The sequence below is a fragment of the Rhipicephalus microplus genome, chromosome X, assembly GCF_043290135.1.
Source record: "Rhipicephalus microplus isolate Deutch F79 chromosome X, USDA_Rmic, whole genome shotgun sequence".
Lineage (NCBI taxonomy): Eukaryota > Metazoa > Arthropoda > Arachnida > Ixodida > Ixodidae > Rhipicephalus > Rhipicephalus microplus.
In genome coordinates, this window is record NC_134710.1 from 274,034,435 (window position 1) to 274,058,762 (window position 24,328).

The 24,328-nt window shown below is 44.4% G+C and overlaps 1 protein-coding gene across 1 annotated transcript in view; it reads right to left on the reverse strand.

The window, feature by feature from the left end:
* LOC119162210 (O-acyltransferase like protein) overlaps positions 1 to 24,039 on the reverse strand; it is a 51,340-nt gene extending 27,301 nt beyond the window's left edge. Inside the window, exons 1-7 of the mRNA XM_037414675.2 lie at positions 23,619 to 24,039; positions 7,967 to 8,193; positions 5,340 to 5,451; positions 3,601 to 3,691; positions 2,966 to 3,060; positions 670 to 840; positions 221 to 317 (exon numbers count right to left, since the gene is read on the reverse strand). Coding sequence (XP_037270572.2) covers positions 221 to 317; positions 670 to 840; positions 2,966 to 3,060; positions 3,601 to 3,691; positions 5,340 to 5,451; positions 7,967 to 8,193; positions 23,619 to 23,910 — 1,085 coding nt within the window. The 5' untranslated portion in view covers positions 23,911 to 24,039. The remainder of the gene's footprint in view (positions 1 to 220; positions 318 to 669; positions 841 to 2,965; positions 3,061 to 3,600; positions 3,692 to 5,339; positions 5,452 to 7,966; positions 8,194 to 23,618) is intronic.
* Between the last annotated feature and the right edge of the window lie 289 nt (positions 24,040 to 24,328).

Below are 24,328 nucleotides of genomic sequence, written 5' to 3' on the forward strand. Positions count from 1 at the left end.
GACTACAAGTTAATGCTTTACTGCACACACAAATAATTACCACATATGAATGGGCGCTATAATAAAGGCTGGAATTCTAACCTTCTTGTTAAAAAAGAAAAGATTTAGTGAACATGCAGCGTGGAATATCACGGTTTCTAGCGTGGGACCTTTAGCCACTTATTTCTAGTAAGATTTTCTGCCCTAGCATTGACTATATGAGACCTTTTGTGTTACTCACGTGACAAGAAAGAAGGTGTTGGCAGCCAGCGTGTAATTAACAAAAGGCGAGAAGAGGATGTCACTCGAGATGTTGTCATAGGCCCTCAGCAGTCCACCTGAAGAACACAGAAACCACAAATAAGCTCTTTGCAGGGCTGGTTAAAAATTAGGGACCTTGTATTAAAATAATCAAGAAAAACAAGAAATTTATGTTATGCTACATGTGTTCATAGACAAATCAAATACCAGCCAGTTGGGATATGAGACCTATCAATGAAAGCAATCGGCCACAATTAAAAAGCTTTTTCAATTCATATATACGTATGCTTAAAGACATGTGTGTTTATCGCATTGCTTATGCCAGTTAAAGAAATGGTCTTGCCAGTTGATTACCAATGGGGAATTGTAAAACACAAAGCAGCAGCACAAAACAAAAGCGCAGGAAACGAGAACCAATTGTTCACTTACTGAACATGTGCGTGTTCTCGGTGAGGAAGTAGGTGTGTCCGCATATGAGCCAAGCCATGCTGATGGCCTGCACTCCTTGAGCTGCACCCAACTCCGGTGGCTCCACCGGGTCCGTCAGCCGGCGCAGGTTGCGAGCGAACGAGAACGACAGCAGGCAGTTGGTCAGGCAACCTGATCAGCAACAGTCACAAGAGCGTAAGCAAACAACAAAGATTTCAGCCAAAAAAAAGTACGCATTTCAAGTTGAGGCTGTTTCGAACGATTTTACAGCCAAATGATTAGTATAAAGCCTCATATGTTTGGTGAAGTGAAACTATGACTGTTGAAAACACGTTCAGTCATAGTTGTTGTCGAACCCGCCACAGCGATCAGGTGGCTAAGGCACTCGGCTGCTGACGCGCAGGTCGCTGGATCAAATTCTAGCCACGGCACCTATGGGGGCGAAAATGATTGAGGCCCGTGTGCTTAAATCTAGGTGCACGCTAAGGAGCCCCAGGTGGTCGAAATTTCTGGGGCCCTCCACAACGGCATCTCTCATAATCATACCGTAGTTTTGAGATGTTAACCCCCCCCAACAATTATTATATTTATTGTGAAGTCTTCTTAGTTACTGGTTTGTTTGTGTTCATCTTCGGGCGTGTAAAATGTAATCAGATGAGTGTTGGTCCAATTGACTTTCACCTGCATGTATCATGTAACACCGTTTCTTTTGCTCATAGCGTATAGATCCAATAGAGGCAGCCAATTTTTTTCCTATGTCCGTTGGCCCTACGACCTAGAGCTGAGAATTATACACATCCATGATTACAAACAAAATTTTTTTCTAGATATTTTGTGCCCAATAAACAGCGTGATGATATCAGGCATGAAGGATTCGGGCACTCAGTAATGGATTCCAAGAATTCAATGCTAATAATGTATCACCGTTCCCAAAAGAGTGAAAATGAGAAGTTGATAACACATATCTAAAAGTGTGGTTGAACAATGTCGTCCTTTATGTAAGGGAAGACGTGAACGCGTGGCCTGCTCTCTGGGACAGCTGCTTACAGCACCATCAACCGACGCCTGAAGAAAGCGCATCCGCTTTTGGTGGCACCGCCCTTTATCAGTAGGGAGAGGGAGACTTATCTACCGGCGCTTGTCCAACGGCCATGAATCTTTATTTTGTTTGCCAATAGATGACACCAGAGGCCGACGTGCTTTTTTCGGCTGTCGGTTGGTGGTGCTGTAGGCAGCCGCTGCAGAGCCCAGGCCGCGCACTCGCATGTTTCCTTTAAAAAAGGATGACAGTTTTCACCCGTACACACTCATGTAACGAATGTAACAAAATGTGCCCACAATACACATTCACACAAGGGTGCAAATGTAATTCAACACACGAAAAAAATGACCACTCTCCCGCTAAAGGGAACCACGCGTAGATGCGAATTAGCCGGCGCTCATCGCGGCGTTGCGCAGGAGAGAAACCTGAAGAGACGCGAAGCACGCAGTGATGTACCGGTGTTTTCTACTGAAACATGCCGATCACTGATAATGGGCAATAGAGACAGAGACTCCGATTGGACCCAGAGACCCGCATTCCGGTTTTACTTAGCACGTACGCTGCGAATTTTCGTTGGTCAACAACGCACAGGAGAATTCTCCCACCAGCTCTACCTTGGAGGTCAAGATCCAGTAGTGGCCAGTGAAAGTTTGGGCAGCGCAACCAGTCGGCTTTTTCGATTGTGAAACTCTCTAGCAGACTGCTTACGTCAGCGTTGTGAGGCGAGAGGGGAGCGTAGGAAAGGAGAGAGAGGGGAAGGGGACGCGCAGCTGCAAATGGGGTGTTAAACGCAGCTGGGAGAGATGCCCGGAGAGGGGAGAGGGCAAGCGTTTGCTAGCATACGCTGTCAGCGTCAGCGCTAGGGTGGAAAAAGGGGGAGTGTAGAAAAGGAGAGAGGGGCAGGAGCGCACATGTGCAGTTCATGTGGTTACGCCGCACACCGGATTGAGCTTGACAATAGGATGCTTTGCATATAATAATGATCAACACTAACCTATCGTGAGAACACTGAATATGTCGTACCGAAAAGGTAGTCTAATCAATTTTTCAAATTACTCTAAGCACGAAAGAAAAGTGCAATGACTACATGGAGTAGAAACAACGAATTAGTTAGAAACTTTCACAAAAATGTTAACTTTATGGATGACAATTGACTAAGTGTATGTTTCTACAGCCTGTTAGAAAATTTTGAAGAGGAACAACTCCGCAACCGTGCCAATGAAATTTGTTTTCAAATATAAATATTCCCAGTACCTGCCCCGGGCAGTGCTTTCTGGGCATTGTCCTCCACTCGCATATCCAGGATGGTGGCCACGATTATGATGCTAACCAGCACGCACAGAGCAATTCTGAAAGAAATATCAGCTGTCAGTCACTGAACAAACTGTCCTGGTCACTCAAACACACAAGCGGTATTTTGCAGAATAATTACACAGAAGCAGGGAAAAAACATAATTTACTAAGCCTACACATACGGGCTCGTAGGAAATATAAAAATTAGTTATAATTACATCATACTTTAGTAAACTAACTCTAATCCTTTACACAATATAAATTTGACGCGCTGTTCTTTTTCGAGCACAAACAATTTAGCAGATAAATGGTGGAATTTCTTGCTTCAAATAGGAGTAAAAGAAAGAGAGAGAAAGAATGAGGTGCTGATTGCACGCCACGCACTGAGTGCAGGTTCCACAGGCGGTCGCTCAGTGATGTTGCTTTCACAAATTGTAGAAGAGCTCGTGTGGCTTTCTCTTATTGCCTTATCCTCACATATAGGGCAGTAAACTGGACGTAGTCTAGTTAACCTTCCTACTTTTCTTACATTCCTTCTCTCTCTCTCTCTCTCTCTCTACTTCACATGGGCAGTAATAGTGATTTGAGTAACTTACATGAGGAAGACCTGTAGTCCACTTATAGACACATCTTCTTTCACTACACAGCGGCTAACTTGCGTCTTCGCGCCGATCGACTTTGAAGATGCTGCAAGCATAAAAAGAAAAAAAATGTCAGAAATTGTGTTATATATCAAAGAGCGTACAGATTGCGTTACCATTGCATTCGTATTACATTAGTAGCAGTTTTGAGCACCAATTGTTCTTCGGCTATTTTAAAGGTATAAGGGATGAACTAAGTCAAAAAACATTGCCCTCTCTGAAAGCTTTGATTTTCTCTGTCATGTGCATTCTGCACAATACTGCCCTTTATTGACGTCTGATTCATCTGTCATATGCAAAGACCTTGAAACGGGCTCTTCGGTGATCCTTTGCATAGAACCTGAAGCTTCTGGGCACTGAAATCTGCTATCACTTCCTTAATGAGAGGAGATCCGCGAAAAAAAAGTATACAAAATAAAGCACAAGTGTAAGGTGAGAAAACCGGTGGTAATGTCTGTAACCATGCATTGTCACTGTACACAGTTAAGCTAATCACAAAAGAGGTCACAATGTTCAAACATGTGGCCTTTGTGAGTATCACGTCTTTCGATTGGCCCTGGGAGCAACCATCTTTTTTGAAGGAAAAAAATCAGCAGATCCCACGTACCTTGGAATCGACGTTATTCGAAGCATGCGGAGGGAAGTTGACCATGCTGCAATTCTTTATTGAGCGGCACGCCATGAAATGACGCTAAGTATATGTACAAATGTTGCACGCACAGACATATATATGTTGAACAGCTGCGGATGTTTATATGACCAGTTGTTGGCATTTGCGCAACGATTCCAACTGGAACATGCGTATTAGCAACACCAGAAGCTGTTATGAAGCGCTTATGCTCTCGAGGATGCTGGCCCAGGACACTGCTACATAAATCAACTTCAGCACATGGCAACTAACCACAACTGACGTTAACTCAATGTGACGGCTGTATCAAAGGAGTACACATGTAAAGTTTATAAAATTGGGTAGGCAGCGCTGCAATCACTATTGAGATTGGCATCTATTCAAAAAGTAGTTCCAATACCTGGCGTAGCTCTGTGGTAAAATGCCTCATTGCCACGCAGAATGCTTGGGTTCGATTCCAGCTGTGACCCTGACATTTATTCTTTGCATTCATTGGGTCAGCGCTATCGATGGTTCTTTTCTTAATGTTCGCGGTTTAAAATTGCCCATGTATGTTGTCGTCGTTCCTGGGTAGATACTGAGTGTGAATCACCTGTGGCACATACCCGCATACCAGCGGCACATACCCTCCCGTGCGTATGTGCCATTGTCTGGCGGGAAATTTTTGACGACGTACGCGACGGGATTGGGACAATATTCATGTCCTGACCTGGGCATATTCGTCAAATCATCTTACGCTCCCACGCTAATTTTGGTTCACGCCAATTTAAGGGGTGACCACGAGAGCACCCAAAAATAAGCGGCAAGATAGATAGATAAATAGATACGCTCAATGTCGTTGAAGTTAGCTAAAAAAATGCTTCACATTTGAAACCAGTCAGAGTCAAGGGTTCACAAAGTCGTGTTTCAGTATCAGTATGTTCCTTTAGCGTCACCTGATGCAACATTACTGCAACACGTCACAGAACGCATAGTGTTAAAGGGACGGAGAACGGCACTGAATTTCGGCAAGACACATAGAGTAGCAACATAGCGCCACTATACTTACTGCCTTAGTGCAACTTACTGTGCGCGACGACATTTTGCACGTCGTCAAGAGTGCAGACAGATGGCACGCAGACACCCAGTCGAAATTTGCGGCTTTGGGGAGAGACGCGGTACACGATCCGAGTCATCCTCTGTAGGTAAATAAAACGAAGGAACAAGTGAAAATAGGTCCTCTAACAATGGATTACATCATGTTTTTTTTTTCAATGTGTGTCACCTAAGCCACAAACTATAGTGTCTAGCCAGTCAGAAGAAACACAAGGTGACGGCCACACAAGTGTGCCACATTTCACGTGGAAAACTATTCTGCATTTGCTTAGCCACACGCAAATCACAGTAGCTAGAGCTTCCTCGAAAGGAATAAAACTATATATTATGCAGAAAGCAAAGAAATAAATCGAGCCTGCACATGGCAACCGTCTCCGGGAATGTATGAAGTTGCGATGCATACTCTAATGCATGGCCTTTCTTATTTGTAAAGCAAACGGGAGCTTATGTCTGCCGTGCCTGTTTATAGCCTTTGTAGCCAAAGTTCAAACACTGGTCACAATATGAGTTCAGTAATGAGTACAGCTGACGAATCTGAGATTCATCAGCTGAAGCCAAGGCATCATCGCATGTACATATACCTTTTTACAGCAAAACCTGTATATGGCTGGGCCAACCAAAGAACAGTTCGGTATCGGTATCACGAGCGGTCTCTGTTGGCTGTGCTATATATATCAGCTACGTAGTTCTCAGCGTTGTACCTAAGCATGCGCGCCATTGGCTTCGTTGTGAGCGACGTCGTCTATCCCGTCGCCGCTCTAGCGCCGACCACGCGTGCATCAGTTTCTACTGAAATCTTCCACATGAGTAAGATACGGACAACTCTAGCAGAGCACCGAGAGTGGAAACGTGAGAGAGCTCGCATTCGCCGAGCCGATGGAGCAGTCCTGGCACAAAAACAGGCCCGATAGGCCGAGTGCCGTCAGCAACTGCATACCAATGATGCGGCAGCCTTCCAAGCTGTGCTAAATTGCGAACGAGAATGCAAACGCCGGCGGCGGGCGGATCCGGCAAACCACGCCGCCGAGTTAGCTCGCGATGTCAATCGCTTGCTACAATCCGCGCCGAACAAGGTGGTGTTGCGGGCACAACAGCGACAGCGTGGTGATTGCAGAAGTGCGTTCGCCGGGGCGAATGCCCGCTTTTGGCGGGAGTTTCTCCAGTGGCACTTCGGCTTCGGCTGCGACGTCTGTGGCCGCCAGTGGTTCGAGAACAACCACTGTGAATAACGCATTGTGGAGTGCACTTAACCACTCACTACACTCCTCTACGACCGTGATCATGCGAGGCACAATGTGTGGCACTTTAAATAAACACTCTGGTAAGTAAACCCAAGCTAAACGTGTTTCTAACCACATTACGAAGGACGAACATGTAATCAATTATTGTGAAACGCTTCAGTCCAGCGTCGGGTTGAACTCACCACTGAACACCTAAGCCACACGTTTCAGCTTTCGCTGGTTAACCATTTGTACGGAGTGCTTGAGCAGTGATTATTTTTTTTGCTTTTTTCAGAGTGGTTTTCTACGTCTCTAGCTTATCCAAATTTCATAGCTAGGGAACAAGACAGAAAGTTATGGCTACTGAATCATCTGTAATCCCAGCTAAATAATGCTTTTGTACTTGCCTGACGCACCTTCAGGGCAGCGGTCACACCCTTCCCTTGCTTAGACAGCCGTAGTGAAGTGGGGTATCCTTCCTTGTTTTCTTTTTGCAGTAGCTCATCAGCCGGTTATCATTAAAATATCTCTTTTCAACAGAATTGGCTGGCACAACGTAGTATGAGACCTCATCATACAAACTTGCTTTGTGAGTGGCCATCACTACGCTTCAAAAGACCCCACCAATGGCAGAATTGCACTAGCGCATGGCCTGCCTTGAAAACCAACATCGTCCTGGCTTGTGATATACTTCGGGAAGAGTTATGAGCACCTCTCCTATACCACTGCGCCACCTGCCCCTTCTTTGTTGTTATGGTCTCTCAGCTTTATTGATTGTGGTTGGGCAGCCTATCGATACCCAAAGCAGTTTGTATGCAAAAGAACGGTTGCCAAATAGAAGCGAACACCAAAAAGAACAGTGCCAATAGGAATATCAAGGCAACGTGTTAATAAAAGCTGTCCTCGCACATAGAAAAAGTTCTGTAAGTCGGCACTGATGCCGATGCGACGGGTCCAAATTTAGCAACCATTATCGCTTGTAAATGCTGCTTGCAGTTGCCGGGCTGCCTCAGTTAATTATAAGTTCAACATCAAGATTAGACGACATATGCTCTTACAAAATATTTTAACCTGAGAACACTTTGTGAACATAGTTCCGAATGTTCTGTTTGAAGTCGAACAACTTTCAATCACATGGATACTTTTTTTTTGTATTGAAGATATGTCTGCCTACACAGCATGGACTGAATTGAACCAAGCTATTCCTTTTAAGTATTGTTTTTCTTTACCTGGCAGCCTCTCTATCTGACACCATGAATAACTTGGACCTTCTCCAGCAAACAGCCCTAGCCTTTTCGTGAACACGGCTCTTAATGTCATCTGAGTGCCATCACGTATGTTCCATCCCTGCTTGCAGTCCCACAATGAGCACACTTACCTTAGGGTGCCTGAGCAGCGTCGACAGGTGAGCGGAGGCGTCAGTCTCGTTGTTGAACATCTCCTGAACATTGTGGCCCGACGAAAGGAAGACTGTGCAATACTTGCCGCGGTACAACTCCTGCGTCTTGTACTCGGCAACCAGGTCGAGGCACTCATCGTAGGAGCCGATGGATGCCATGCGTCCTTCGAGAAGGCCCTCGGGTAGCTTGCCTGATGCATCCATCACTGCGAAACAACACAAATGCCATGGTTCACCTCGCATTGAGTCGCTCTTGCTGTCGGAGAAAACAGCTTTTACAGTCGAAGGCTACCTGCAACGATGTACCTTACAACGATGGCCACGTACGGTTTTGAGAGATATCTGTTATTCTAAGGAAAACAAAAGGAAAACAAAAATGAATGCATATCTACTAACGAAGGTTTTTTTTTTTTTGTGACGTGCAGCGCAGCCTTATTTTCTTCTAAACGAAAAAAAGAGACATGATCACAAAACAAATAGGTTACCGTGAACGCCAAGCCTTAAGAGCAATGAGATCGCGCAACTTCATTTGTGGTATTGATAACCGCTCTAAACTCTACGTCCACGACACAGAAGTTAGTGAATTGTAAGCAAAGTGTCCCGATACTCATCTCCACCTTTCGGTAGCAGCCTGAACACTGCTTGCTATAACACGGTCCCGTATACGCATGCTACGAAAAATTAGTCGTACTCGAAGCAGGAAAGTTCTTTTCTCTGTTAGTTGACTTATCTGCGAGATAGCGCAAGCGAAACCTATCGTATTTATTTTTATTCGCGGCAGAACTGCACGATAAATTCATGCACCAGAAAATTCAGTGAAATTTACGAGAAGCGAAACTTTTCATTTTGTCCTGTCATGCGATGACGTAATCAGTCTGATCCCACAAAACATCGATTCTCCTCGCCACGCTGCAACATTCGCTCGGTGGCCCTTGTCCCAGTGAGCAATGTATATACAGATTATCAGGACAAAGCCGGTGTAATATACACATGGTCCCGATTTACTTTTTTCCTGTTTGCGCAGCGCTCACAGGATGTTGACAGGACATTCCCACTTCTTCTGTAGATATAAGCACCTTCTAGGTAAGGCATATAAGCGCGTTTTCGCACATATGTTTCCGAACGTAAAGTTTCCTCTGGGTTCCTCGTATTTTCTTTGTATCATCTACTTTTTATGCTTCCTTTTTTTATTCAGTTTAGTCCTCTCGGAAAATAATGTAGCCCACATTCGACTTCCACTTCGCTGGCTCCGTTTCCAAACCGGTCGCTGCCACAGATCTCGCTGTACAAGCCGAATCTTCCTCGAGCGGCCCGTTCCGCGTTGTTCCTCGATCGTCGACGCACGCGTAGCGGCCGGAGTGAAACGCGCGCAAAGTGCTCTTCGCCTGCGAAATGCCCCAAGCTTTTCAGGTCTTGAGTTCGCGTAGCACGGTCACTGCCGAAGGTGCGAGCTTCTGCGGCGCAGGAGCCTGATCAAAGCCGTACAGTACGCGTATGCGCGCTGTCGTGCCCGTCACGCTGTCTTACTGACCGCATACCCGTCGGTCAATGAATGGAGTACATTGCCACAGTAGATCCACCTGCCTGCTTCCTCAAAACCTTGAAATAATGAGGCTTCTTCGCTATATATTCCAAAGTTTCTGTTCATAGCGGCATCGAAAAACGCAGAACAAAATCGAAGAAAGGAAATCTCTGGTTGAGCTAGTGTGTTTAGTTTGTCTTGGCTTTGGGTCAGGTCGACCCTTGGCTGTCACGATTAAACTCTACTAGATATTTCGGATCTCAGTTTTGCTAGTAAATTACTTCACAAGCTGGTGATATCAGGGAGCTTAGCTACGATCCCATGGGCCATCAAACCCAGTCTTACATCCAGGCACATCGTGAAAGAACTTCCTCTTCCAGAAATCGCTCTCTTTCTCTTTCACTTTCTCTTAACGTCTTACCTCTATACTAGCAACGCCACACCCGCAAAGCGGATATAAACGCCAAATCTTACGTACTGGTTAATACGCCTGTCCTCATGCTCCCCTACTACCTCTCCTCATTAGTTTGGCCAAACAAGTGAAGAAAATTTAATTAATAATTCTCGTCCCGTGCTGCTGTTGCATATATTGTGATGCTTATTATTCGTTACTGCTTAAATAGAGTGGCACAGGTGCGCGTCGAAGCGCATCGTGTCGTGATCGTGTCTCTCTGCTGTGCGTGTCTCAGTCGCGCAAATTCGTGTATTCTAATGGCAAACCAACAGATTCAAATGGCAACCTTATTGAGATAACGAAGTATGCAAGCGGTCAAGCAGGTGAAAGAGGAACAATAAATAAATAAATAAATAAATAAATAAATAACCAAATAAACATTTTATTATTAACAATATATTTGTCACGGAAGCTAATAGAATAAATGAACCTTTATGGCTGTGACTAAGAGGAAGAAAATGTGGAAAATTAAAATGTACGGATGATTTTTTACACATTATGGGAAAGAAAAAAAGTTACGCCATTGTTTTGCTTTTGACTAGCGATGTAAGTATTCATACTGTGATGTGGTCCGCGCACTATCGGTGTAGCGACCAGCAACATATTTTGAGTTCCAATGAGCGCAAGCAAGCTTGCAGCTACATTGTCCGAAATCTGCATGCAGTTGGCTGAAATGCTCTTCTTTTGAATGCGATGGCCGCATGAAAATAAGCGACTCTGAACTGCCACACGGGCACGTGCTACACAGTGAATCGTACATTTTCGAGCGCTTCTTTCCTTAACGTGTTGCTACAAAAACTGCGGAGCGAAACGTGCACTACTATTTGAGTTTTCCTTAGCTTTACACACGTTCTGGAACAGCCACCATCGAGTCAATGACCTCTTCAATCCCAGCCGGCTGCCGCGTATCATTTAGTGCATCTTTGCGAGTTACCATCGGCGGTGAGACTAGAATAGCGAAGCGGGCTACAAAGGCTTACACGACTCACCTCTAACCACCAAAGCCTTGCAATCCCCCCCCCCTCCTGAAACGGTCCCAGTAAGGGAAAGTACCGTGGCCTGTATAGGACAGAACGCTCTCGACACAAGTTAACGGTCGTTCGGCATCGAGCTGCGGCGTGCGCACGCCATCATCGATGCATTGAGGTAGTGTGGCGCTGGTGCAGAGTCTCCTTTCTTTCGCGATTTATCAACCATTAGACACATGACCCCAGGTTGGTCGCGAAACCCCTGAATTGTTTTGCCTCCTTGTTGCCCTGTTCTCGCACCTGTATGGCGACCATGTAGCAAGGTGCAGCCCACTTGAGGAGCGTGCGTTTTGTTGATGGGGCCTACACTTCCGCCTTCACGTTTCCCCCTTCCAAGCCACATTCGCGAAGGCGCATTGCCACCAGCGCATTTGTCAAACGTCCAGCCTGTATTTACAACAAACTGTTCGTGTTGTACTTGCGGAGTTGTTCACGGCTAGTGACATTGTGGCATATTTTTTTTTTGCATGAATGAGTATAGGAAATCAGCAGTAGAGAGCTCTTCGCGCCCTTTTTTACTGTTACAACTTCGCATAAAGATGCTACCACGTGATACAAGGTGTCTTATTAAGCCGATCCTTAGGAACTTGTTTTTCAGGGGACATGCTTGCAAAATAGATAATAGTAAAGAAATAGTGCGAAAAAAATTTAGTACAGTACGTTAGTCATGTGGTTTAAACGTGAAATTTACAGGATCAGTTTTCCAACGCAATGTGATATTGTAACAATAGTTGAAAAAAAAGTGGACAAAGCACCGTGTCTCATGGTGTTCATTTGACAGTTCTTGCTTATTTAGTTCTAAATGGCTGTAATCGACTGTTATTAAATTTCTCAACAATAAACGGCTATTACGCTCTTAACAAACGAAAACCATACGAGACAAAACAATAGCAGACAAGTGTAAAACTGAATCTCAGACGGTTCTTTGAAAACTGTTTCTATTGTCTTGAGAACCACAAAATGTCGACGCAACGCATACAAAAGCACAAAGTAGGTTTCGTGTCATTCTCTCGCCGATGGCACGCGAAGCCAACGCAAAGTTTGAAGTGAAAGAGCGCCGCTTGCATCACTCGAGTAGTTAGCAGCCTTTCAACTCAACTCTTCTGACCCAGACGAGGAGCCAGTCAGTCACTCCGGATGTATTTTACTGAACAAACCATGTCGACTGTAGTATTGGTGTTTCATGACACCTATTGGGGTGCCCTGACGTTTCTGAAGTTTCTATTTGGGAATTTTCACTGGAAGTTGTCAAAACAACACCCACTGGTGGCATCTGCGTAATATCTTTAACTTCTCTATCCTCATTACCTTTGCTTTTTGTCTGCCAACCTCGCACTTGAGCTTTATTTTTTGTTTTTGGTCTCTCTGTGTGTGCTGAGACTGTTTAACAAGCCTCCACAAAGATAATTCTTAGTTCATGCTCCATCAGTTGCTTCACTGAAAAATTTTGTTATCGCTTTTTAGCGCGCATTTTGAGAGCTTTAAAGCAGGCAGTAAATAGATAAATATTCTATCCCTATCGGAATGGTACACCGTTACATCCGGATGGGGGTTGAATTTGAGAATATTGCGGCAGCGAAGAAGCCACCTAAGACATCCCGGGTCATTGACTTCTCAGAGACTCAGCAGTGTTGCCGAGCTTGAAATACCACTCGCTTCCCTATAAATAAATATTAGAATGCGGGTGCGAATGCCACTATGAGGGCGTTGTTGCGGGTCCTGCAAGCAACCGGACTTAGAGACAGACTGTGGCTGTTTGCGGACAATGTTGCTGGCTAGTACTGAAATCGTGCTCCAGTCCCTACATTTATTTCCCTACTGTCACAAACTCTTCTCTTTCATTTCTTACCCCCATTTTCTCCTTCCTGAGTAAAGGGTAGCTCACCGGAGTCTTCCTCTGCTTAACCTCCTTGTCTTTCATTTATCTTTCTTTCTTTCTCCCGTTAGAATGTCGAACATAATTAGCTTCACACCAGAAAGTGACGAGGGCACTCCTGAAGTTTCTGCGAGCCTTGTAGACGATTATGATGCTCTCGTATGTACGTGCGTGCCCCCCCCCCTCTCTCTCTCTCTCTGACTCTTCCTTACTCTTTTTTATCTACTTACCCCTTTCCCAGTGCAGGTTAGCAAACCGGATATTTATCTTCCGGTTAACCTCCCTGACTTTCCGCACAACACCAATCTCTGTTTCTCTCTTTCTCTTAAGTCTATAGTTGCCTCAGAAGCACGATAACGCTGTTCTGGTATACACACACTCACTAGCCACCGATGTCACTGTAATATTACTAAGTCGACCAATCACACTGGGCATCCGCAAGAGTGCTGTATACAAACATGACGACGGCGTAATAATAAATTTGTGACCTTTGCGGTGGATGTTGTTGTTTTGTGAACTGCCTTGAACTTGTTGGTCACACCAGGTAACAAACATCACGAGTATACGGAAGCTTGCGATAATTTTTTGTGCGAACGCTTCACACTCACTTTGATACTTTTCTGTGATCTTAAGAACTATATATAACTATCGCGAGCATCTTCAATTTTCCTTACCTTCAACTTTGGCTGACAATAATCTTCACCCCACTGAACTAGAACCTCGCTTAACATGACCAAAGTGAGGAAGGCTCCCCTTTGCTTCCCTTTGCTTCGAAACGACTTTCAAAATTCATCTATGTTACTAGTGAGATATCCGTTTATTTGGCAGTTCATGTAATTCTCAAAACTCTAAGCCATCGCAGCACAGCTCAGAACAATCCGATTGCTATCTCACATCTTTTTTGAAGGTCTACAACTCGCCCCCATACATGACCAGGGAAAGGACAGGGCGTTTACCAGAAGAATTTGGCCTTGGGGAAGGTAGTATTGCCTTTTGTACTTTTGAAAGGTCAACCCTATCCATCTATTTCCAATATAATTAGCCACTGCCTTTTTTTGTAATGCTCTCCCCTGCGTTTGTTTTAGGTCCTAGAAGAACTTCGCGCTCTGCAGCATTTATGACGTCTTTATTTGTCTGAATTTTCCGTTCTTCACCAGTACACATGACTTAATTCTTATTTGTACTCAGGTAAAGGTCAGCTTACTCACTTTTTTTTTGTAACCTTCAAAGTTCGAGATCAGCACGTTTTACATTTCCTGCCGCTAACGTAGCGCCGTCAGCATATTGTAAGCTCCACCTTTTATTCTCCAGTTATTGTTCCTATTGCCTTGTTTTTCAAGTCACAGATGCCGAGTATGTACTCCGTGTATAAGTCTCGAGAAAGGATAGAGCACTGCCTAACGAGTTTTTATTCTTTGAACCAATCTGTGCTTCCAACATTTGCCTTTAAGAAGCGCTTCTTGGGTGTTGTCTAGGATTCTTAGAGCAGCTAGTGTTAAAAATTATATTTTTTTCAGAAATATACTCAGAGGTCATAATCAGTCCTCCATTTTGCGGAATCAAACTGGCTAGCCATTGTTTGTAGTTAGTACTTCCAATTAGCTGCCATGGTGTCAGTTGCTAGCATCCTTGTTGGCTCAATTGATGGAACCCGCAAAGGCGTTGGTCTTGAGTGCGATTACCGGAGAAAGATGAATTCTGCGCCAACCAGGAAGCTTTCTTTCTGAAAAATCCATGTGAATTTTTTTGTATATTTGCGCTACGAACAGGTGGTCGTCAATTTTTCAATTCATTTTGTTGTTTGTATAGTATGTGCACCTGCACACGCAAGACTGCTGAAGTTACCGAAGCTAATCTTCGTTTTTACCATGATTTATTATGTACCTCCAACCATTGTTAAGCCCTAATGCTCTATTGGCTGTGAAAACGATGTCAGCATTTGCCTGCGAATACGCAACAAGATGGGATACTTCATTTTTACTCCCAAATACAAAGTTCTAAATATATCACCCTCTTCTGATGATCATGATTAATCAATCAGGCATAGTATAATTCCTGTTCTGGCTCTTCTAAACATTAAAGAAACGTTCTACGAACCTCTCAGTAAGTTGTCATTGTATAGATTGGGTCATTTCGGAGGCACGCATGTTCTTAAAATGTCTTATTTAGCTATATGTGATGTTGCTCGTGTGTCGAACGTGAGAAAGTGCGGCGCCATGGCTATGTATATATAGAGATGCAACTTCCCTGTAAAATGAGCATGAACGCTGCCCTTAGCTGAGACTTTGAGCGCATTACACAAATACTCACTTCATTCTCATCGTTAGCCCCGTTTGCAACAACGCTCACGACCAACACGCCCTCAACGGGTCTTTCTTCACAGATGCGCCATTTTTCTACGAAGCTTTCTTTTTTTCCAGAGGTTGGTTTGCACCTCCTTCAAACCAATATGTATCCGGAGGTGATGAAATTCAAGCAGTACTACGGAGAACAACATACTTATTGATGTATCTGCCCAGAGTGGGTGATTAGAAGGCAATCTTGGTGGCTAGTCAAGGCTGCACAATAACTAACGATAAGCAGTGGCAGATCATACTGCTGAGCCCGACCCCAGAAGACCAACTTGTGTAGTTTCAAGCTGACTGTTTATTCATTTCGTTGTTACGCTTCTTCCCTTGATTGATATGTAGGGTTTAACGTCCCAAAACCACCATATGATTATGAGAGACGCCGTAGTGGAGGGCTCCAGAAATTTTGACCACCTAAGGTTCTTTAACGTGCATAAAAATCTGAACACACGGGTCTAGAACATTTCCGCCTCCATCGGAAATGCAGCCGCCGCAGCCGGGATTCGATCTCGCGACCTGCGAGTCAGCAGCCGAGTACTTCAGCCACTAGACCACCGCGACAGGGCTACACCTCTTCCCTCTTCTTTATCTTTCCGCTTCTAATATTCTCCCTTTCCCCAATTCCAAGTAGCCAACCAAGCCAAAGCTTGGTTCACCTGCTTGCCATCCCTCTCCATTTCTCGCTCTCTCTATAGACCGGGTATATCACAAAGTCTAAAAGGTAAGTGGCCGCTGATTATGCGAGACCTGACTCTTCTCTGTTGTGACTATACATACAATTAAGCTGTTTACATCTCCTCCAAAGTTAATACGTGCCACTATGAAATAAGAGGTATGAAGTTAATTTTGGATGTGTGCAATGCACGAGTGTGGATGTATGAGTTATCCTTCTTTCTAACTTAGCAAGCATTTTAGATCCTCATCGTTCACGAGACGTACATGTGAAATCTCCACGCTGATGTGTGGAAGAGGACAAGCGGTCTTTTTGATACGTGACTTAAGGCATACTCGAAGCACAATGCAGGACATATATAACCCCATACTAATAAATGCACGAAAAACAACTTTATAACGCTTGTACGGCTCTAATACACAAAAATAAACCTTCATTAGGTTGCAACCACAGAAAACTAGAGGGAACACCACTGTATGCATTGCTGTTAAACTGCGTAAGATTCAAAGCTCACCGCCTAACATAACCCCTTCATTCACGAATTATGATGCGCTGTTCGAAACGTGTCCAATTCGCACGGCACAATTTCTGGGCACTCAGTATAACACTACAAGTAAAAAAGCGAAGGAAAGCATTGAGTCGCGTGAGTTTTAGTAACTAAAGCTAATTAGCGTGTAACTAATTATTAAACTATTCTGCCACCAGTCAGCTTCAGTACTTGCATAAAAGGAATCTGATATTAGGCTCAAAATACGTGCAGTTAGTTTTTTGGTTGCATTTGTTTCGAGTGAAGAAAAAAAATATTTTTTACGTTGGTCTTAGAATGCGTCAAGTCAAACAATTGTCGAACATGCTAGTACATCCGGCAAAGTCATCCTCTGCAGGAACACACAGCATAACAATGTTAAATAATCACCATCTGTCTCCTCAAGAGGCCTGCTTAAATGTGAACACAAAGTTTCAAGTCATTTGATCAAACACGTGGTGTGTGACGTGCCATTGAAGTGTGTGCCTTCATTAGTACACACCGTGACTGAAAGGGGCATATACAGTGTCCCTTCTCTTCACAGATTGAAAATTGTGCGTGGCATTTGCTTCTTTATTACGACATTTTCATTTTAGAAGCTAAGCGAAGCAATTCAGTTGCGGAGCTTTCCCGGGGAAGCATTAAACAGAATGTCCTTATAGGCAGGAATGCGTGTACGTGTATAGAGCCGCGTCTCGCTGAATATTCGCTTATGTCGGAGTCTTATAGGTGCCTGCTTATGAACGCACATGGTTCCGTGCGTGAGCGCGTGGTCGCGTGCGTTGGCTCCACATATGTCGTGCTTTCTGCGAATGCGCATCCTTGAAGGAAAAGGAAGCAGGAAGCACGTACAGATTGAGAACGTCTCTTGAGGCGGATATACAGGGCGAGCGCTAGCACACAGGGGCCCTTTGGCTGCGGTGCGTCGTATACTAGCGTAGCTCACTCAGTTCGTAGACAAAACTTGTGGGCAGGCATTCACGTGCTACGTGAACACGCACCAACGCCGTAAAATTCTCAGCCACCACACCGACTCAAGCAAACCACCACCTGTAGCGTCGTCGAATTTGAAAACTACCATGAAGTGTCGAAGTCCCCCTCTCTTCTCTTGTAATGACCCGAGAACTTGTGAATATACACCGCCAGATGTAATCTATTGAAACAGACTGCAAAGATTTCGTGTCCCACTTTCTCACTGTCTCTGCTGCTTTTTTTGTAGTAGTTTCATGCATACCGCCTGACTGTGGCTTCACTTTTCACAGTTGAGTCGTGGGAAGTCATTTCTTTAAGTCACGTTGGGTCGTTTTACAAAATCAAAAGGTATAATTCAGGTCAAGTGGTGGAAGCGTTTCACACTTGATTTTTGAACGTGTCCTCTTCTTACAAACAGTTATATTGATTAACTTGATAGAAATTATTCAACCATAAGGAAAAATGGGCTGTAAAAAAGCGAGTGTGCTCGACCTTTCCCTGTGTCTTTTCTTGCGTAGCGCGAAGAAAGACTTGCGCATGTGACAGAAATTAGAAGGCACCAACTTGGCCCCCAAAATAATCTACACAAAGAAAATTGATACACTGAGGATGACGCAGTCAGCTTTCATGTGACGTTGCAATAACCGCACACAAATTTACGGCACTCTTTTGAACACGCCTAATGTTTACTTAAAACGGACCATAGTGAGAACTTTGACACGCAATAGACACACACGCAACGAACGCGTACTCTGAGGGAGGCCAAATACTGAAGCAGTATATGTGTAATACAGATGACGAGGTTCATGTTAACTTACGGAAAAAAATGTTTTAAAACATGACAGCTCATGTGGAGATTGCCAAACAGGGTTTTATTTCATGAAAGAGGAGGTGGCACCGGCCCAGCGTGCCACACTCTGGCTACGTGACTGTATGCAAGTGACGCACTAAAAACTGGTGTCTTCGCTATCCGTAACGAGTCAGTGAAAAGCTAGAAATAATTATTGCGACATAGAATGAAACTGGAAGTTACTACTGCAGATAATGAAACAAGCTGAACATGCATCGGTTGTGTTCACCACTTGTAGCAGTAAAAAAAAAACTGAACAAAAAAGTAAATGATAGGGCGGTTAAAGCAAACGACGAGAATAGCACACAGTTGGATGTTTGCCATACAAAGAAAGTAAAAAAAAAGTAAGTGTGAGTCAATGAACTGAGTGCCAGATGGCCGAGCGCGAGCCTTTGACATTCCATTCGCACGCAGTGCGTTGTTGTTTGTATTTCAGCACTTCTCATCGTTTGTCGCTACGCGACAACTAAATTCCACCTAAACGAATAGCGTTCACTGCCAAGAGAGGCAAATAGGCGAAGCGCGAGTGATTGTCTCTAGCACGGTGCCGGGTGGTCATTACAACCGGGCAGCAGAGCGTGTCGCACTTAACCCAGTTTTAGGGCGCCAGAGATGTACGAAGACGGCAGCCAGCGCAGATGGGCTTATTCAAGAGGTATTGCGCGACTTGGCGCCTGAGTGGCTGTGACTGCGTTTCAACATCCCAAGAGCACTGACATTGTCTTTTTCGACGTTCAAGGTCACGCGATAGAAACAAATACAAGAACAGCGCACTGGTGAAAATAAACGGAAGAATAAATCGACTGTTCAAGACATCCCCTCTCGAAGGCAAATGACATTAGGTCGGAAAAACAATTTGTTTCATAGAATGGCTCGTGGTATAACATCGAGCACCATGTATTTATATTTAGTGCATTATCGTCGCATACTTGCAGGAAAGTGTTTAAAGGCTGAACTCCCTGGATTCCCCCGTCGTATCCAACGTATTAGGATTAGCATGCCGACATATGCATGTATACGAAGGAAAATTTCTGTAACACACGTATACGATAACGTTCGCATGAACAAATTACGTCTCTACAACAATGCGAGGAAAACACATACGGGAGAATATCGCTGCAAATACCAGAATGAAAAGTGGAAAGCCAACAAACAAACAAGAAGTGATTGTGCAGTGTAAAGAACAGCCTGTTCGTTTCTTTGGCTGAGTGGCGACCTTTAAGCTGCAGTCGCTACGAGAAGCGGTACCGTAATGGAGACGCCCGATGCATAACGAGGTGGCCTCGACTCCCGACGTCGCCCTGTGATTACGGGCTCACCGCAAGAGCTTCGAGCAATGCGGGCAAGGCACGCACAGATGGACACGCCTTGGGATTTCTTCTTTCTCTTTATGCCTTAAAAGCTACGGGTGTCCTAGATCTTCCTCGCCAGCTTGCCGCGAATATGTCTTTATAGTTGTATAAGCACACACAAATGCACAACGTGAGCACGCACGCATGGCATGCATAGTTTAGACTGTCTTGCCGAGGTTCTCTCAGTGCTATCTTTACGGGCTCGGGCCACTGACCGGACAGGTATAAATACAAACTATCCTGGGAACTTCTGCCCCGCCACGGTGGTCTAGTGGCTAAGGTACTCGGCTGCTGACCCGCAGGTCGCGGTATCAAATCCCGGCTGTGGCGGCTGCATTTCCGATGGAGGCGGAAATGTTGTAGGCCCGTGTACTCAGATTTGGGTGCACGTTAAAGAACCCCAGGTGGTCAAAATTTCCGGAGCCCTCCACTACGGCGTCTTTCATAATCATATGGTGGTTTTGCGATGTTAAACCCCACAAATCAATCAACCTGGGAACTTCTGTGCTGCGGGCGATTGGGCACGACAGCGCGCGGCGAGTGTTCAAACGTGATATATGCTTCGACTTCCACCGTCTGTATTTCGCGGCGATGCGTCAGTGACAGAGAGCAGACTGCCTGGCAAGAAAGGCCGTTCCATAAAAGGGTATATTGTGCTGCACTTTTCCACCCTGTAGACGTGCTTTAGAGGGATTGCGAAACATCTCCCTAACGCCCACGATTGTGTTATCCACGAAGCGTATACTTGTGCGAAGCCCGCAATTTCTCGATCCACCACTCTCAGGATAACTAGTAAACACTGCATGCCTGTCTGATTTATTTTTCCCCAGGAATTGCAGACATTTTCATTAATTGTGTCATGAGTGATTAACGTAATCTGGATGCAATATTCCTTTGTTTGGTTTAATCGTTCACAGTGCGCTATCCCGGCCAAATTGCACTACTTCGGAGGCTGTTAAACACTTTGCGTTTCCAATATTTCGGTATATCCACCCCATTCTAAAGAAATATGTATTTTAACAAAAAACTGAATTATTGGTAATCAGAAAAAAATAGAATTATTGTATCAGAAATACGTAAAACAGAATTATTGTTATTCAAAACAATTAACTTTGCAGGCTATGCCCCGATATAACTGTGCAATGCTACAATTTAGAGCTTTCACTGACTTCATGGCTGTTATGAAGTTCGTAAAGACAAGCTAACTCCAGGAAAGGTGGCACAGTCTAGAAATGCAATAAAGAAAAATGGCGAAGACCACTCGTGTTGCCAATCATTCCTATATCTACTTAACAGCCATGCGGGTGACATGCCCGGATATTACCACCAGCTATGAACTTGTTTTATTATAAGGCAGTCACTAGCCCATATGTCACTAGCCCATATGTACACACATAGCCCACACAGTCACTAGCCCATATGTACACGCTAGGTGCACCGTCGAAGCCGTACAAGTATTGTTGGTTACAGGATATAGGGATAAAAATAAGGGTAAAGGAAATAGAAAAGCATGTGAAGGCAACGAATTATCAAGCTAAGGAAATCATAGGTGGCGTTAGCTGTAATTTTTAATTGAATTGTAGTCATCATGAGATAAAACGTAACATAAGGGGGGAAGTTGTAACTTGCGTAGTTGTTTTTCAGAACAATGAATGGACCGAGTGGCCTGTTTCTGTCTAACAAAAGCGTGCTTCTCAGTCCATTCTCCCTTCTTTAGTTAAACGGAGTGACAGGTAGGTCAAATAGAGGATATAGCCAGTTGGCTGCTGCTTCGTATTAGGACGAGTACAAGGGTTCGGAACATGAGTGATAGAAAGAAACCAAAGTAAATAAGCAACACCCACTCCAGCTTTGTGTTAAGCTATACTACTATCCCGATTGATATCAGCGCAAGCAGTTTTCGCTTGCGCCATCAGTCATGTTGTACCGGCGATTACCAAACGAAAAGGCCACCGCGATGATCGATGACACACTGTTCCTATCAGAATGCTGCGCAGTACTAAATGCAGGCTCAGCTTTTTCTTGGACTGTTTAAGGCAGAGAAGAGAAAAAGCACGGTGTTGTCGCTTTCGAAGCTTTTCCCTTCAACGAATCAAGAAAATCAGGCTTCTTGAAAATTTTTTCAATATAAAGAAATATTTTTGATTTTTCTAGGGTCGACAGGCAAAACAGTGGCATAACTATAGACCTATAATCAGTATTAAAAAACGAGTAAGCTCATTAGGTCTAAAATACAGAATACGTTGTGTAATACTACAGTGTAATACTGTGTAAGAATACTATAGTCCCAGCGAAAAAAAAGTTTTTTTGTGAGTGACTACAGCTACATAGACAAGTGTGGTTATGTTTTTTGATAAGTTCATTCCTTCTTGGTTTCTATTATCTTTATAAAATTGCTTGTTATGCACTGATATGCACCCACTGGTTGCCAATGTTCTACATTGTACTATATTATATAGTTAAGAACTTTTCACATTATAATGTACGTCTTTCAAAGTAAAAAAAATGAATGCAGGGTGGGGGGTGATTGGGTCAACCAAGTATTCACAAAATGCTGTTGGAAAAATATTTAACTGTTCAAGAAAAACCACAATATAAAGACGTGAGTGTCTACTTATAGCATGAATAGCTGTACTAAATGTCCATTAAATGCAGTTGATGAAACTCTGGTTTGCCACTGCTTTTATTTTCAAACCTACACAGCACATAGTCCGACATGAAACGGGGGAGCCCTTATGTGCACATTTAAGTTCAAGCAACAAAATAACGAATTTGGAAGCATAGTGGTACTATGCAGAAGCCTAAAGCGGTGCGATAACTTAAATACCATTTTTGGCGAGAGCATTGTTACGTGATATTCACTGAAAATTTCTTTTATAGGAAGCTAAATGCCCTTGCGATATCATATGAGAGTCCCTTTATCAAGCCAAGATTGCTCTCTGACGCATGCTCTCAAACGGTATTCCTCAAAAATTATTCCGGCATGTGACTATACTCTTGCAAAAATACTTTTTTTCATACACTCTTGAATTTTGGCCATCTTTACAAACCAGCATAGTCTTGCTCATCTTTTAGTTCACTTCCATAAACGAAATGGCATAAACTTCTTGAAGCTTCAATACCATGATGGTAGCCTTACTAAATAAGCACAATAACAGCCACTAAAGTAGCTTCCTCGAGAGCGTCGAAGTTAGCCATTATGTTTTAAAACTCCACCAGCAGTGCTTCTATACCAATTTTCGATTCCCTATAGAATGTACCTGAGTTAAGTGAACTATTAGCGTGGGGGAACACACGCAAGAAGTAAAGAGGCACACAGCACGAGCGTTTTTGCTTTTTTAGTGTGTTCCCCAGCGTTTCCAGCTCGCTGAACGATTCTGAACGACCAGCTAGCCCACTTTATTAACCTGTTGCAATGGACCTGAATATCTTGTCAATATAGTGCCCTATAATGAGTCACAGAAAGTACTATTGCTTACTTCAAGTATCCGCTAGCGCTCACGCTTCCTGAAGCCTTTTTATGCGTGAACGACGTGATACGGCACTGAAGAAAGTAGTCTCACCAACACTTGTGAAATAATCGAAAGGCTAACTACAGTGCCAAATATTAACTTATTAACATGCCAGAGAGAGATGAGTTGGATATGAGCGATTGGATCAGCAAACATCATGCGCTTCAGCAAACAATGCTTTCATGCAGATGGACAGTCAAAGCACTGATTATAACTGACACACGCGCGCATTCACAATTCTTGAATTGTATCTCAAGTTCTGCAATATGCTTTCAATTGAAAGGGTGTCATTATGCCTCGTTAGCTTCTGTTATCTTACTAGACAACAGCAGCACGTAGAGGTGGCATTAAGAAAGCATCCAACCTCAATTTGATGTAATTAAATAAAAATTACATTTCTCATGCAACAGGAACTTCATTTGATAATTGGAGATGCTCAAGTACTGCAGCGGTGAGTTCCTTCTCAACAGCTGCGTACCTGGCGTCAAAACTACGTGTACGCAACGGAAGCTACTCACGCCTCACGGCCCATCCCTTGAGGTCCCGGAAGGCCTTGAAGGTCTTGAGCAATGCCGTCATGCAGTCAACCGAGACGTCGAGCTCCGACGAGCCTTCGACGACGTAGGGGAAGATCTCGTTGGCGACTGCGTCGATATTGACCTTCGACTTGTTCACTTGATCTTCCCACGAAGTATTGGTCATGACGTCCTGGAGTCCCTGAAATGGGCCCTGTGCATGGCCACCACGACAGACGGTGATGCACTGGAAGAAGAGGACAAAGAGCGCGCAGACGATGGCGCGCCGCTCCATGGCACCTCGGAGGGTCCACCTGCTCGAAGAACTCCGCTAAGCGCTCAAGCTGCCGAGCCGGCGAGGGCGATCTCGAAGCGCTCCGCGATCGTCCGGAGCTGCCTCTGGCAGGGCGCAGAGGAGCCGCCGCATCTGGGCTACGTGGCCCCAATTATTGACCTGGTTCACCACGCGCACTCCGCGCGCAGGTACTTTCTCTGTGAGGCCTACCACCGCCCCGCTCCCTCGCCCCGCTATCCCGACCGCCGCGCTGGTTCGAAAAGTGTTCCTTTTCCTTCTCCGAACAAGATGCGAGAAGGTTCCTCCTTTTTCATAGCCCAAAGTTTTCTTTTTCTCTGTCTGTTAACTTTTGTTCATCGCCCTGTTGCTCGTTTCTGGCACTGCATCTCGGTGTCTGGTCGCTCTCTGGTTTTGTATT